The sequence below is a fragment of the Lathyrus oleraceus genome, chromosome 5, assembly GCF_024323335.1.
Source record: "Lathyrus oleraceus cultivar Zhongwan6 chromosome 5, CAAS_Psat_ZW6_1.0, whole genome shotgun sequence".
Classification (NCBI taxonomy): Eukaryota; Viridiplantae; Streptophyta; class Magnoliopsida; order Fabales; family Fabaceae; genus Lathyrus; species Lathyrus oleraceus.
The window spans coordinates 116226566-116238072 of NC_066583.1; the positions used below are offsets into that span (position 1 = coordinate 116226566).

Consider the following 11507-nt stretch of genomic DNA (forward strand, 5'->3'; position numbering starts at 1 on the left):
CAAAGGAGATAAAAGCACGACCATCCATAAGGGTTTTTTTTTACCAAAATAACCCATTTTTTCAAGGAAATTCCCAAAATACCCCTAGTTTCAAAAAAAATCCCAAAATACCCCACTTTTAGGAGGAGTCGCCAATTGAATTAGAGACTCCTCTAAAAACTTGAAGGGAGGCGCCAATTGGATTGGCGCCTATGTGTAGGTTTTAAGAGGAGTCGCCAATTCAATTGGAGACTCCTCCTAAAATGCATTTTTTTGTGTTTTATGGTATAAGTGAAAGATAAATTTGATATAATACGACTTGATATTAATAAAGTTTGGAGTTTACACAAAGAAACCTAATGGTGATGACCGGGATCACCTAAACGACCTCCGGTCCCACATCCCCTAGCTACCCTAACCATTGGCCCTAACCCACGTTGACGATTCTGCACCGGTGTTTGATCATCTGAGGGGCCAGGAGCGTCACTACCAACTACAGGAGAAGGTCCGTTGAGGTATTCAGACAAGTCAGCATAGTCTTCAGTATGCAGTGATGGTGTACCGCCGTAGCTGAGCTCATGACCCATGCCAGAGAAGTTGGGATGTGGTTGACTCATGGATGGGCGACCGGGACGGTTGAAGGGAGACATGGGTGTGAAGGATGCGTCGAGGAAAGGTTGGAAAGGTTGTTGGGGTGTTTGGTATAGATAGGGTTGTTGGATGTTTTGGTTTTGTGATGTTTGGGCTTCTTGGCTACGGTAGGAGGAGGGGCGGTTGGTGTTTTGGCTAAGGCGACTTTGGTAGGGTGATGGTGTGGGTGTGAAGCGATGTTGGGTTTCAGGTTAATGGTCAATTTGTTGGTGGTGGTATGGGGTATGCTCTTTGTATTGGGGTTGGGTGAATGACATGTTTTGGTTGTATGTTTGTGTGTTTGCGGAACGGAAAGTTTGACGGATAGGGGGTTGTGAGTAACCAGGCTAAGAATGTTGTTGGGGGTTAGATGTTGATCCTTCTTGTGTGTAAGTTGCCTGACGTGGGTCATATAGGTACATATCTTCGGTGATGAACTGAAAACCAACTGATCTGTACCAAGCCATATAAGTACGACTTGGTTTTACCTCAGTTGGCATGACTGCGTCAGTTAAGACATGGTCATGACGATGCTTCCATTTACGACACTCCGATCTTGCGAAGCTTTGCCATGGATTGAAGTTCCATTGGTCGTTAACTTTACGCAGATGCCATTCTCCTAGGCTAGCTAGGGGATCTGGGATATTCTGGACCATACTGAACTGCAGCTTCACACGATCGGTGTTGTGCATCTCCACAATTGTGAACCGTATTATCGGTGTGCATGCAATCCATACGATTGCGTCTTCAGCGTTGACCTCATGGTCATGATCCAAATTAAGGTATGGACGCCAAATGAACTGAAATGTGAAAGAAGATAGGATTATAATCAATGTAGAAAAAGTTAACAAAAGATAACGAAATAATTAAGTTATTTTGCTTACGTCTGTCGGTCGAATGTGATCCAACAGGTTGCGATACTGAGTAATACAGTGTCTCGAACATCTGTTGTAACTCATACCACGTGCTGACCATCTACACCAAAAAGTAAAAAAAAAAATAGTTTGAGGTAATAAACTTTAAGTAAGTAAGTAAAGATATTTCAATTTAAACAACTTACTTTTGTGCATATGGAAAAGTGAAAGGGTTGTTATTGGCCAGTGCTAGAGACGGTAGTCTTGACCAACCCCATGCTTGTAGCAAAATAGCACATCCAGAAAATGTAGATGTGTCTTTGTGGGAGTTTTTGCACAAGGAGTTATAGAGATAGGCTAGACAAGCAGATCCCCAACTGTAACTTCCTATTCTATCTACATGTCTAAGTAGAGGTAAGTACATAATATGCATGCTAGAACCACTACCTCCGGGAAATAAAAACGATCCAATTAACAACATAATGTAACACCTAGTTTTTATTATTCGAGCATCTTCGGTAGAATGCTCATCTAAGTATAAACTATTATAGTATGACTTAAGGCGTGAAAGTAGTATACCTTGACCTCTAGCATTATCATCTAACAAATCAGTGTCTAAGAGCTCCATGCAAATTGAATTTGCATAATTGGTCTTACCATTAACAACCTTGCCTTCAATGGGTAGTCCTAAAAGCATGTAGATGTCTTCTAACGTCACGGTACACTCACCGGTTGGGAACCAAAATGTGTGTGTCTCTGGTCTCCATCTTTCGCACAAGGCTATAATGATTTTGTTATCTATGGACCAAGACAAAATCTTGCTAATGTGACCAAAACCGGCGAGTTCAACATAAGGTTGAATCATCGGGTCCATATGGACATATTCGTGGACCCGAGTTCGAAACCTTGATACATCTTATAAAAGAAAGAATAAAAAGGAATGACTAAGTTGGTATGTCAAAATAAAATGGGGTCGATAAAGATGCAAGAAAAAAGTTAACAAAAGATAAAACTTACATATGTTGCGATGTTTGCAACTGTTCCTCTATGTGCTTCGCCCATTGTGAGGATAGACATTTTGTTGGGGGGTTGGTGTAGATGAAACTAGAAGAAGTTGTTGAAGATGAAATTGTAGAAGAAGTATTGTAGAGGAAGTAGTAAGAGTGATGGTGTGGAAGAAGTGTTAAGAGAATGGATGTATTTATAGGCAAATGGATGGGAGCATGAAAAGTTGTGCTTGCATGGTGTCTCCACTTGAATTGGCGACCATGTACAACCTTTAAGAGGGGTTGCCATTCAAATTGGCGCCTCCATAGGGACATGCATGCAGGCCTAGGTCTGATTGCTTGGTTTCGAGGTCTGAATGCATGGTGTCTCCACTTGAATTGGTGCCCATGTGCAAGGAATAAGTGGAGGCGCCAATCCATTTGGAGTGTGTGTCTGCATGTCTGACACGTGGCTGTCTTGTCTCCTGCATGCTGAACAAGTCACTTCTTGATAGCTTGTATGGTTGACACATCATCTCAGAATGTCTTGCATGTCCGACACGTCATCTCAGACTATCCTTGCATGTCCGACACGTCACTCCGAACTAGCTAGCATGTGAGACACTTCACTCATCTATTTAAGTGTCTTACTATCAACATCCAAGACACTTCACTCACATTCATCTGCAGTAAGAAAATAGTTTTCATCTGCACAATGTCATCTTCATCATTATACAGTGTCAACATACACTGCAACGGTGAAACATTCGAGTCTGAGCTACATGGTTTTTGTTTTTGAAACACTGATACCATTAGAATCACGATCAAGAGAAATGCAACCTTCTTGCATTTGAAAAAAAGAATACAATCCTTTATAGGATCGAGTATTGTGTCAAAGATCACATATCAAAATCCAATATTTTTTGAGAATGGTCAATGCAAGTATTTTCCCCTTAAGGTACGAGACGATGAAGATGTTGAATACATGTTTGTTAGTCATGAACATTCAGGCTGCAACTGTATCGAGTTGTACATTACTCTTTAACCATGTATACCATCTCAATAGTCTCAACTAACCGATCAGGATGAAACTGGTGAAGATGAAGCCTGGATTGCGAGGACAAAGGCTGTTGAACAGGTTTTCGGCAACTAGGAGGATTCATTCAAGGAATTGCCACGGTTTTTATGGGCACTAAAAACATATGTCCCAGGAACTGTGGCAATTATGGAGACAGTGCCAGCAATAATGCCAGACGGAACCTGTGCTACAGGTAATAGAATATTTCACCGTCTCTTTTGGGCATTTGACTCGTGCATCAAAGGTTTCGCATTATGCAAACCTATTATTCAAATTGATGGCACTTGGTTATACGAAAAATACAAGGGTACTTTGCTCATGGCGGTTGCACAAGACGACAACAACAATGTCTTTCCCATTGCCTTTGCTCTTGTTGAAGGTGAAACGACTGGTGGATGGGGTTTCTTTCTTCGACATCTCAGAACGCATGTGGCTCCACAAGCCAATCTCTGTTTGATTTCTGGTAGACATGCTGCCATTGAGAGTGCCTACAACAACCATGAGAACGGATGGCATGATCCTCCTTCTACACATGTCTACTGTATCAGACACATTGCACAAAACTTCATGCGTGCTATAAAAGATAAGAATCTTCGCAAGAAGGTGGTGAATATTGGGTATGCTTTAACTCAACCGTCATTTCAATATTATCGTGATGAAATTAGACTGTCTAATGAAGACGCAGGGAGATGGATAAATAACATACCAGTAGAGTAGTGGACAGGGGCATTTGACAGAGGTTGTCGATGGGGCCATATGACAACAAACATTGTGGAATGCATGAACGGGGTTTTCAAAGGAATTCGAAATTTGCCGATAACCGCCTTGGTAAGATCAACCTATTATAGGTTGGCTTCTATGTTCGCAACTAGAGGTGAAAGATGAAGTGCAGTGTTAATGTCGGGGCAAGTATTCAGTGAGTGTTGCATGAAGGTCATGAAAGAGGAGAGCATCAAAGCTAGCACATACGCTGTAACAATCTTTGACCGTCATAGACAAAATTTCAGCGTCCAGGAAACAATGGGCAACAACGAGGGGAGATCAAATTTAGCTTACGCTGTTAGACTAAACAGAGGTTGGTGCGATTGCGGAAAATTCCAGGCCTTCCGCATACCTTGCTCCCATGTCATAGCAGCATGCGCTTATACCCGTCAAGACGCTTACAACCATTTATCTGATGTGTATAAGGCCAACACCATCATGAATGTATATACTCAAAGCTTCTCAGTACTACCAATGGAGGATTACTGGCCTCCATATGAAGGAGATATTGTTTGACACAATGACGAGATGCGTAGAAAGAAGAAAGGAAGGCCAAACAACACACGTATAAGAACAGAGATGGATTCCACAGAAAAAATGATAAGATTATGTAGTATCTGTCGTCAACCAGGACACAACAAGAACAACTGTCCCAATCGAGAAGCATCATCTAGGTCTTAAGCTTTTTGTAACATTGTATTTCTGTAACATTCAATCATTATATATCATTAAGTTCTTGTTACAACGAGGTTCACAACAAACATCAGTACAAAACATCTGAAAACATTAATATTTCTAACTGATTACAACAATCAAATTGATGTCGTCTCGACCGAACATCATTTCCCTAGCATCCTTATCAGTCTTCATTCGCACCAAACCAAAGATACTGTCAAGTCTCTCAATACTTCTGATTTTTTCCCCTTCTGGTATTTTCCCATCTAACCAACAAACCAGCTCCCTCTTCAGTTGATCGAACGTGGTGATGTTCCAAAACAGCATCAACATTTGAGGTTTGTCTCTCGCATAAATCACCTTTCCGTATCGGCGACGAACACCAAACATGATAGCCAAATGATTATATGAGATGTGGAACAATTAGTCACACAACGCATCTATTTATAACACAAAAAATGCATTTTAGAAGGAGTCTCCAATTGAATTGGCGACTCCTCTTAAAACCTACACATAGGCGCCAATTGGATTGGCTAGGGCACCTGCCCTAGCCAATCCAATTGGCGCCTCCATTAAAGTTTTAAGAGGAGTCGCCAATTCAATTGGAGACTCCTCCTAAAAATGGGGTATTTTGGGAATTTCCTTGAAAAACTGGGTTACTTTTGTAAAAAAACCTCCATAAGGTCTATTTATTTCAACTTTAAAAAAATAATTTTTTATTTATTTTCAAAAATAATTTTATAAAATCGTTTTAAAAAATATTACAAGTTAATATTATTTTTTTAAAATAAAAAATTAATTTAAATATCTTATATATATAATATTAAAAATTAAAATATAGTCAAAATTGTAATTTTAAAAAAATAAAATATATTTTAAAACTGATTTTTATAAAAAATTATTTGAAATGACTTTAAAATTAAATAATTTTATAAATTTTTGATATTTAATTTTGTTTAATAAAATAATAAAGAATTTAATTGAAATACACCAATAATAAAATATCTAAAACAATATTTTCAAAAATAACTATTTAAGTTAAATTTTATTTGAAATTTTAATAAAAAAAATTTCTTTAAAATTATATAACACTATAAAACTTATTTTAAAAAATAAACCTATTTGTATTGCATTCAAATAAAATTGTAAAAGAAAGACGTAGAGAAGAAGCGTAGGCGTGGACGATTATCTTCCGTAATGTCGGCGGTAGTATCCACGTGTACGGTCAACTAAGGCCGGCGTTGCTTGGCGGTTCACGTCAGGTGCTGTGTTGCTGGTGACTCACGCGAACAAAATAAAAACTGACTTAAATAACCGCGTTTTAAAAAAGCGCAAACCACGCCACAACAAATCTCTTATCAACTTCAACTGTCCACCCAATTAATCTGCAAATCCATTGAATATCGCTTTTCCTTTTATCCCTATTCGACGTTTTTCCATACCTCAGGGTTTCACATTCATTCCATTTCATTTTTCATCATTCTCATTTTTCTCACCTTCCGAAAAATCAATTAGGTTAAATATCCCCAATTTTTCTTCTTCTTTGTTGACAATGCCGCCATTTTTGTCGACCTCGAAGGCTCTTCGATCCTTAGCGACACGCAAAAGCGGATTCAATCAATTGATTAGGTCTAGCAAGAGCAGCGAGAATTTCGATGGATGTCGATGCTTTTCAACCATTGTTTCCAGAGACACCCATCAGACTTTGCCCTTCGCCTCCTCTGGCATTAGGTTTTTCTCCTTTTTGAGAAATTTGGATAGTTACAGCTCTAATTCTATCCAATCGAGGCGGTTTATTGGATTTGGTGGAGATGGTGCGGAAAATGTTCTCTCCAAAACTTATGAGGAGAAGCGCGTTTTGGGGTAACACCATGATTCTATTCATCTCCTAATTTTCTAGTGTCTAACTAGTTCTATTATATTGGAATTTAATTTGTTATAGTTTAACATTGCTTCAAACATTAAGTTGCATTTTATGTGCCAAGTTATCTGATGAATCTATTACTTTGATTTCCCTACGTATCTATGAATCATCATATTTCCCCGGGCATTGTAAGCATTATTGTTGATGCAGATTGTCTATAGTTTGTTATTGTTTTTATTTCTGGATATATAAGCTAATACACTCAATGGTCATTAGGTATTCCCCGGAGCAATTATTTGATGTTGTTGCGGCTGTTGATTTTTATCATGGTTTTGTCCCGTGGTGTCAAAGGTCGGAGATAGTTAAACGCAATCCAGATGGTTCATTTGATGCTGAGTTGGAGATTGGATTCAAATTTCTTGTTGAAAGTTATGTTTCTCATGTTGAATTGGATAGACCTAATAGAATAAAGGTATTTGACCCCACCTACCTTTTTTTTTGGTAGCGTTTTTGTGTTTGTCTCTGACTGAATGAATCAGAAATAGGCAAAATAGTAATCTTTGGGCAAAATTACTGTCTTTTAAGTTTGACCGTTTTTCTGGATTGGTCCTTTAAGTTTTTTTTAATATCTCGAATTGGTTCTTTTTGTTACAATTAGTTTGTCCGGTTGTGTTTTATGTTATATTTTGTGACTATGCGAACCATAACTTCTGTTCCACAACTAGATAAACGTCATTGAGGTGCCCATTCATCACACCTCACACTAGAGATGAATCACCCTCTATTATATCCTACCTAGGCATTGCTTGATCACAACCAATCAACTGAATAATCGAGGCAGTGGTTAGGTATTAATTTAAAGCTCATTCCAAGCCAACAATCTGCAGTTAACTTGTAGCCTAATTATAGTCGACTATATAATGTATGTTCTAAGTTTTTAATATAAATGACAATGTGGATCGTTAATTCCTCTAGTCATAAATTCTATAAACAAACCACCATAATACACAGTGGTTATAGCATATGAGAGGGTGCTATAACCAAACCACCATAATACACTGTGCTTAGATGAGCATTGGCATATGAGATGGTTATAGCATATGAGAGGGTGCTATAACCGAACCACCATAATAGCACTTCCATTTCGTGTCATTGTTCTCGTTGTATCTATATAAATTGCTAGAGTGCTAATGCGGCCTTGATGCTTTCTAAGAAGATTTAATGTTATATATGGGTTTGAGGTTCTTTAGTATCAATCCAGTGCATGGCTCAAACTGGTTGACTGTTGAGATGGACCTACATTTGTTGCACTGGTCTTCATTTCTACTTTTATTTCATTATTATTTGAAATTTGGTAGCCGAATTTGGTCACTTATTTTTATTGATTTGTCTTGGATTTTTTTTTACAGACAACAGTGTCAAAGAGTACCCTATTTGATCATTTGATAAACCTATGGGAATTTAGTCCTGGTCCGGTTCCAGGAACTTGCAATCTCTATTTTTTGGTGGACTTTAAGTTTCAGTCTCCACTTTACTCACAGGTATAGTTTTGTTATCATTTGTTTCATATCTTCATCTCGACTTGCTTTTTAATGTCTTTATTCTTTTGCTTTGGGAATCAATCTTTATTCTGCCTACACTTTTTTTTCTCTCTAGCACCGAACCTTTAATATCCTTCATTTTCTGTGTATGTTAAAGAAAAAGAATGCTATTTTCAAATATTGCTCCGTAGCAATACCAGTGTTTTGGCATGACTTTCCTCACACACCTGCATTTATACCACAATTGCTTACACAACTCACTTCATTAAAACACTGCTAAAGCCACCTTGGATGTGATAATAATTTGTAAACGTCTGTTCATGATTTATCTTATATTCTTTGATGTGTTCCACAGGTTGCCTCAATGTTCTTTAAGGAGGTGGCGTCTAGGATGGTTGGTTCATTCACTGAGCGTTGCCGCTTGATATATGGACCAGAAGTGCGGGTCCTTGAGAACTCATATGGACAAAGGACATGAAGCATTTTTTCTCTGCAATTAGTTTCTTGTCTTGAACATAGTTAAGGTCTTTTTACAGTTTCTGCACTAATTGGGCAGTTTCCGCTCAATACTGAATGATTAACCATCTCTCTTTCTATTCTTTAGTGATTTTTGTAATTTATTTAGACGGATTTTACAATGTATTGTTTACCATATTGAAAGACATCAAATTGACATTTTTTTACTCACAGTTTTGCAAATATTAGGTGAAGGTTATTAAAGTGGAGTTTTTATTGGAAGATAAAATATATATTACTTTGGAAATGTGAAAAAATGCATAATATCATTCTACTTTTTTGCTATTAATATCTAGCGATTAACCAAATTGTTTTTAATGTAACTTCTCCTATAGTAGCAAAGATCGTGTTCTTTTGGTTAGTGGGTGCATTAGTTATCTAACAATTTTTTGAAACATTTTTATGGGGCATTTGGAAAATAGTTTTAATCAATCTCATTTTCAAAGTATCGATTATCATGTTGTATTATATATGCTTCTCTATATCTGTGTTTTAATAATAAAAAAATGATATTAGAAGCTGTTGAGAATAATAATAAAAAGAAGAACGTATATAAGTTTCATCTTGGCTGTTTCTTCAAAATATCTTGAGAAGTTCTTAAATCAATTGTGCAAAATAACACTCCTCAAACTAACAAAAGGACCAATTTCCGTATCTACTTGCATCATCTTGAGGAGAAATAAAACAATCAGAACCTAAATTGAATTATTACATAAAAGGATAATCAAAATATATATTTTATTTTCAACATAAATGAAATCAAATTTACACCTACTCAATTGAGTTTTGAATCACTTTCACAGCCAGTCTCATCTATTAGTATATCCCCAAACATTCAAGGATAGTACTCCTTTTCTTCTACAATGTCTGGTGGAGATGGACATTAAAAACTCCACTGGTTACTTCCCAACAAAGTGAATCAGGCTGAGAGGAGGACTACAGTGTTTTATTCCAAGTATAAATACAGAATGTTGTTGCACACAAAGACCAATTTATCCATACAATGTTGTTGCACACAAAGACCAATTTATCCATACAACAGTTGCGAGATGCCGTAACACTATCCCTTGATCTTGAAGTTAGCTCAAAATATCTTCTGCTTCAAGAGATGAGTACTTGAGTATGGCAGCAATAATCCTTTCTTTGTCTCTGGTTGGGAATGCTTCCAGCAGTTTCCCATCTTTGTAGAAGTGGAAAAGAGGCACTGCCTGCATTAGTTTTGTGTAAATTCGACACACAATAAAGCTTGAATACTGAACTGAACTGTACTGATTATTATTATACCATACAAGCAGTTGATTGTGGTACAAATGACATATAGCTAGAGATACTAATAACATGTATAGAGAAGGTAGAACTGTTATCAATAGAATAATACAGTTTTGCAAGATAAATCTCAAAAGAACCAAACAAGAAAAACAGCATTATGCACCAATTGAACAGTTTTGAAAGATCAATGTCAAAAAAACCAACAATAAAAGATAAATAAATACCCTGATTCTAAGTCGATCTGCAACCTCGGACTCTTCATCATACTCATCAATTACCTGCAAGAAGAGGAGTGGTAACTAAGAGTCTAGATAAAACTTAGCATGCTCAATCTAATACTAAGTAAATCAATCATGCTAATAGCTATGAAACTGAGGAGTTATACAGATAGCATACTTACATTATGCTTTAGAAAGATAACAGGAGCATCATGGCTACCAGATTTCTTGCACAACTTTGCAAAACCCTGTTCTATATACCTGCAGCTTCCACAAGAGGTTCGGAAGAAATCCACCACAACCAGAGTTCCAGTCCCTTTAGACTTTTCTAGAATTTTGCAGAACTCCTCGTCAGTCTTGAATTCTCTCACGCATTCAACCGGGCACACATCATCGTCTTCATCAGGCACATCTTGTTGATACTCGTCGACAGCAACTCGAATTTTACCAGGGAAGAAACCGTGTCTGATTTTCATAACAGGTTCAATTTCTATCCCACCAAGGCATAGTTTTTCATGACTGTGGTGGCTAGGAACTGATCTGAAAACTAAATGGGAAATTCTAGATAGAAGTGGTTTGTGTAAATACAGATCTAATCTCACACTGAGAAATGACTTGGTATGCAGAATATTCTGCCGGGAAACGACATCGAAAACCAGTGGCATGTTTTCTCAAACAAAATCTCAAAACATGTTATTGAATGGACATTACAAAGTAGTCATGGCAGTGGATGCAACCATTTTAAACCTATAATTCTGAAGAAACATCAATCAGTAATGATCCCTACCAACATTAAGTAGTACTATCAATTAAGAACCTTAACTTGTGTTGTTTAGCTACTACTGTTAGAGTAACTACTAACATGTGTTTCATCTTAGCATTAACTACTTAAGAATACAAATGGAATAATAATAATAATAATAATAATAAATTTCAAATTGATTAAAGAGATAGTTACCTTACCTCAGTAGCGTTTGCAGGGATGGTGGTGGAATCCAAAACGCTCTTTTGCATTTGCGATATCTGTTCAGAACTCAACAACGAATCAGGACAAGACACGTGCACTCTACCATATCCACCCACTGTGTTCCAGTTTTGTTTTATAAATATAGTATTATTATTTGTCTAACTCTCA

The 11507-nt window shown here is 37.2% G+C and overlaps 2 protein-coding genes across 2 annotated transcripts; one reads left to right on the forward strand and one right to left on the reverse strand.

Moving 5' to 3' along the window:
- The first annotated feature begins 6119 nt into the window (after positions 1 to 6119).
- On the forward strand, positions 6120 to 9052 carry LOC127088131 (uncharacterized). Its single transcript, XM_051029050.1, has 4 exons — positions 6120 to 6827; positions 7105 to 7300; positions 8238 to 8369; positions 8725 to 9052. The coding sequence occupies exons 1-4, from the start codon at positions 6517 to 6519 to the stop codon at positions 8845 to 8847; spliced, it is 762 nt and encodes a 253-aa protein (XP_050885007.1). The 5' UTR covers positions 6120 to 6516; the 3' UTR covers positions 8848 to 9052.
- Positions 9053 to 9606: 554 nt separating this feature from the next.
- On the reverse strand, positions 9607 to 11486 carry LOC127088132 (thioredoxin-like 4, chloroplastic). Its single transcript, XM_051029051.1, has 4 exons — positions 11336 to 11486; positions 10555 to 11119; positions 10379 to 10432; positions 9607 to 10093 (listed from the first exon to the last, which is right to left on the reverse strand). The coding sequence occupies exons 2-4, from the start codon at positions 11035 to 11037 to the stop codon at positions 9965 to 9967; spliced, it is 666 nt and encodes a 221-aa protein (XP_050885008.1). The 5' UTR covers positions 11038 to 11119; positions 11336 to 11486; the 3' UTR covers positions 9607 to 9964.
- Between the last annotated feature and the right edge of the window lie 21 nt (positions 11487 to 11507).

Excerpts from the sequence above, each read along its gene's own strand:
- LOC127088131 (XM_051029050.1), top strand. The coding sequence starts at position 6,517 with ATGCCGCCATTTTTGTCGACCTCGAAGGCTCTTCGATCCTTAGCGACA. Across the intron at positions 6,828-7,104 it reads GAGGAGAAGCGCGTTTTGGG|GTATTCCCCGGAGCAATTAT; the intron begins GTAACACCATGA and ends AATGGTCATTAG. Across the intron at positions 7,301-8,237 it reads ATAGACCTAATAGAATAAAG|ACAACAGTGTCAAAGAGTAC; the intron begins GTATTTGACCCC and ends TTTTTTTTACAG.
- LOC127088132 (XM_051029051.1), bottom strand. The coding sequence starts at position 11,037 with ATGCCACTGGTTTTCGATGTCGTTTCCCGGCAGAATATTCTGCATACC. Across the intron at positions 10,433-10,554 it reads TTATCTTTCTAAAGCATAAT|GTAATTGATGAGTATGATGA; the intron begins GTAAGTATGCTA and ends CTCTTCTTGCAG. Across the intron at positions 10,094-10,378 it reads CAGATCGACTTAGAATCAGG|GCAGTGCCTCTTTTCCACTT; the intron begins GTATTTATTTAT and ends AAACTAATGCAG.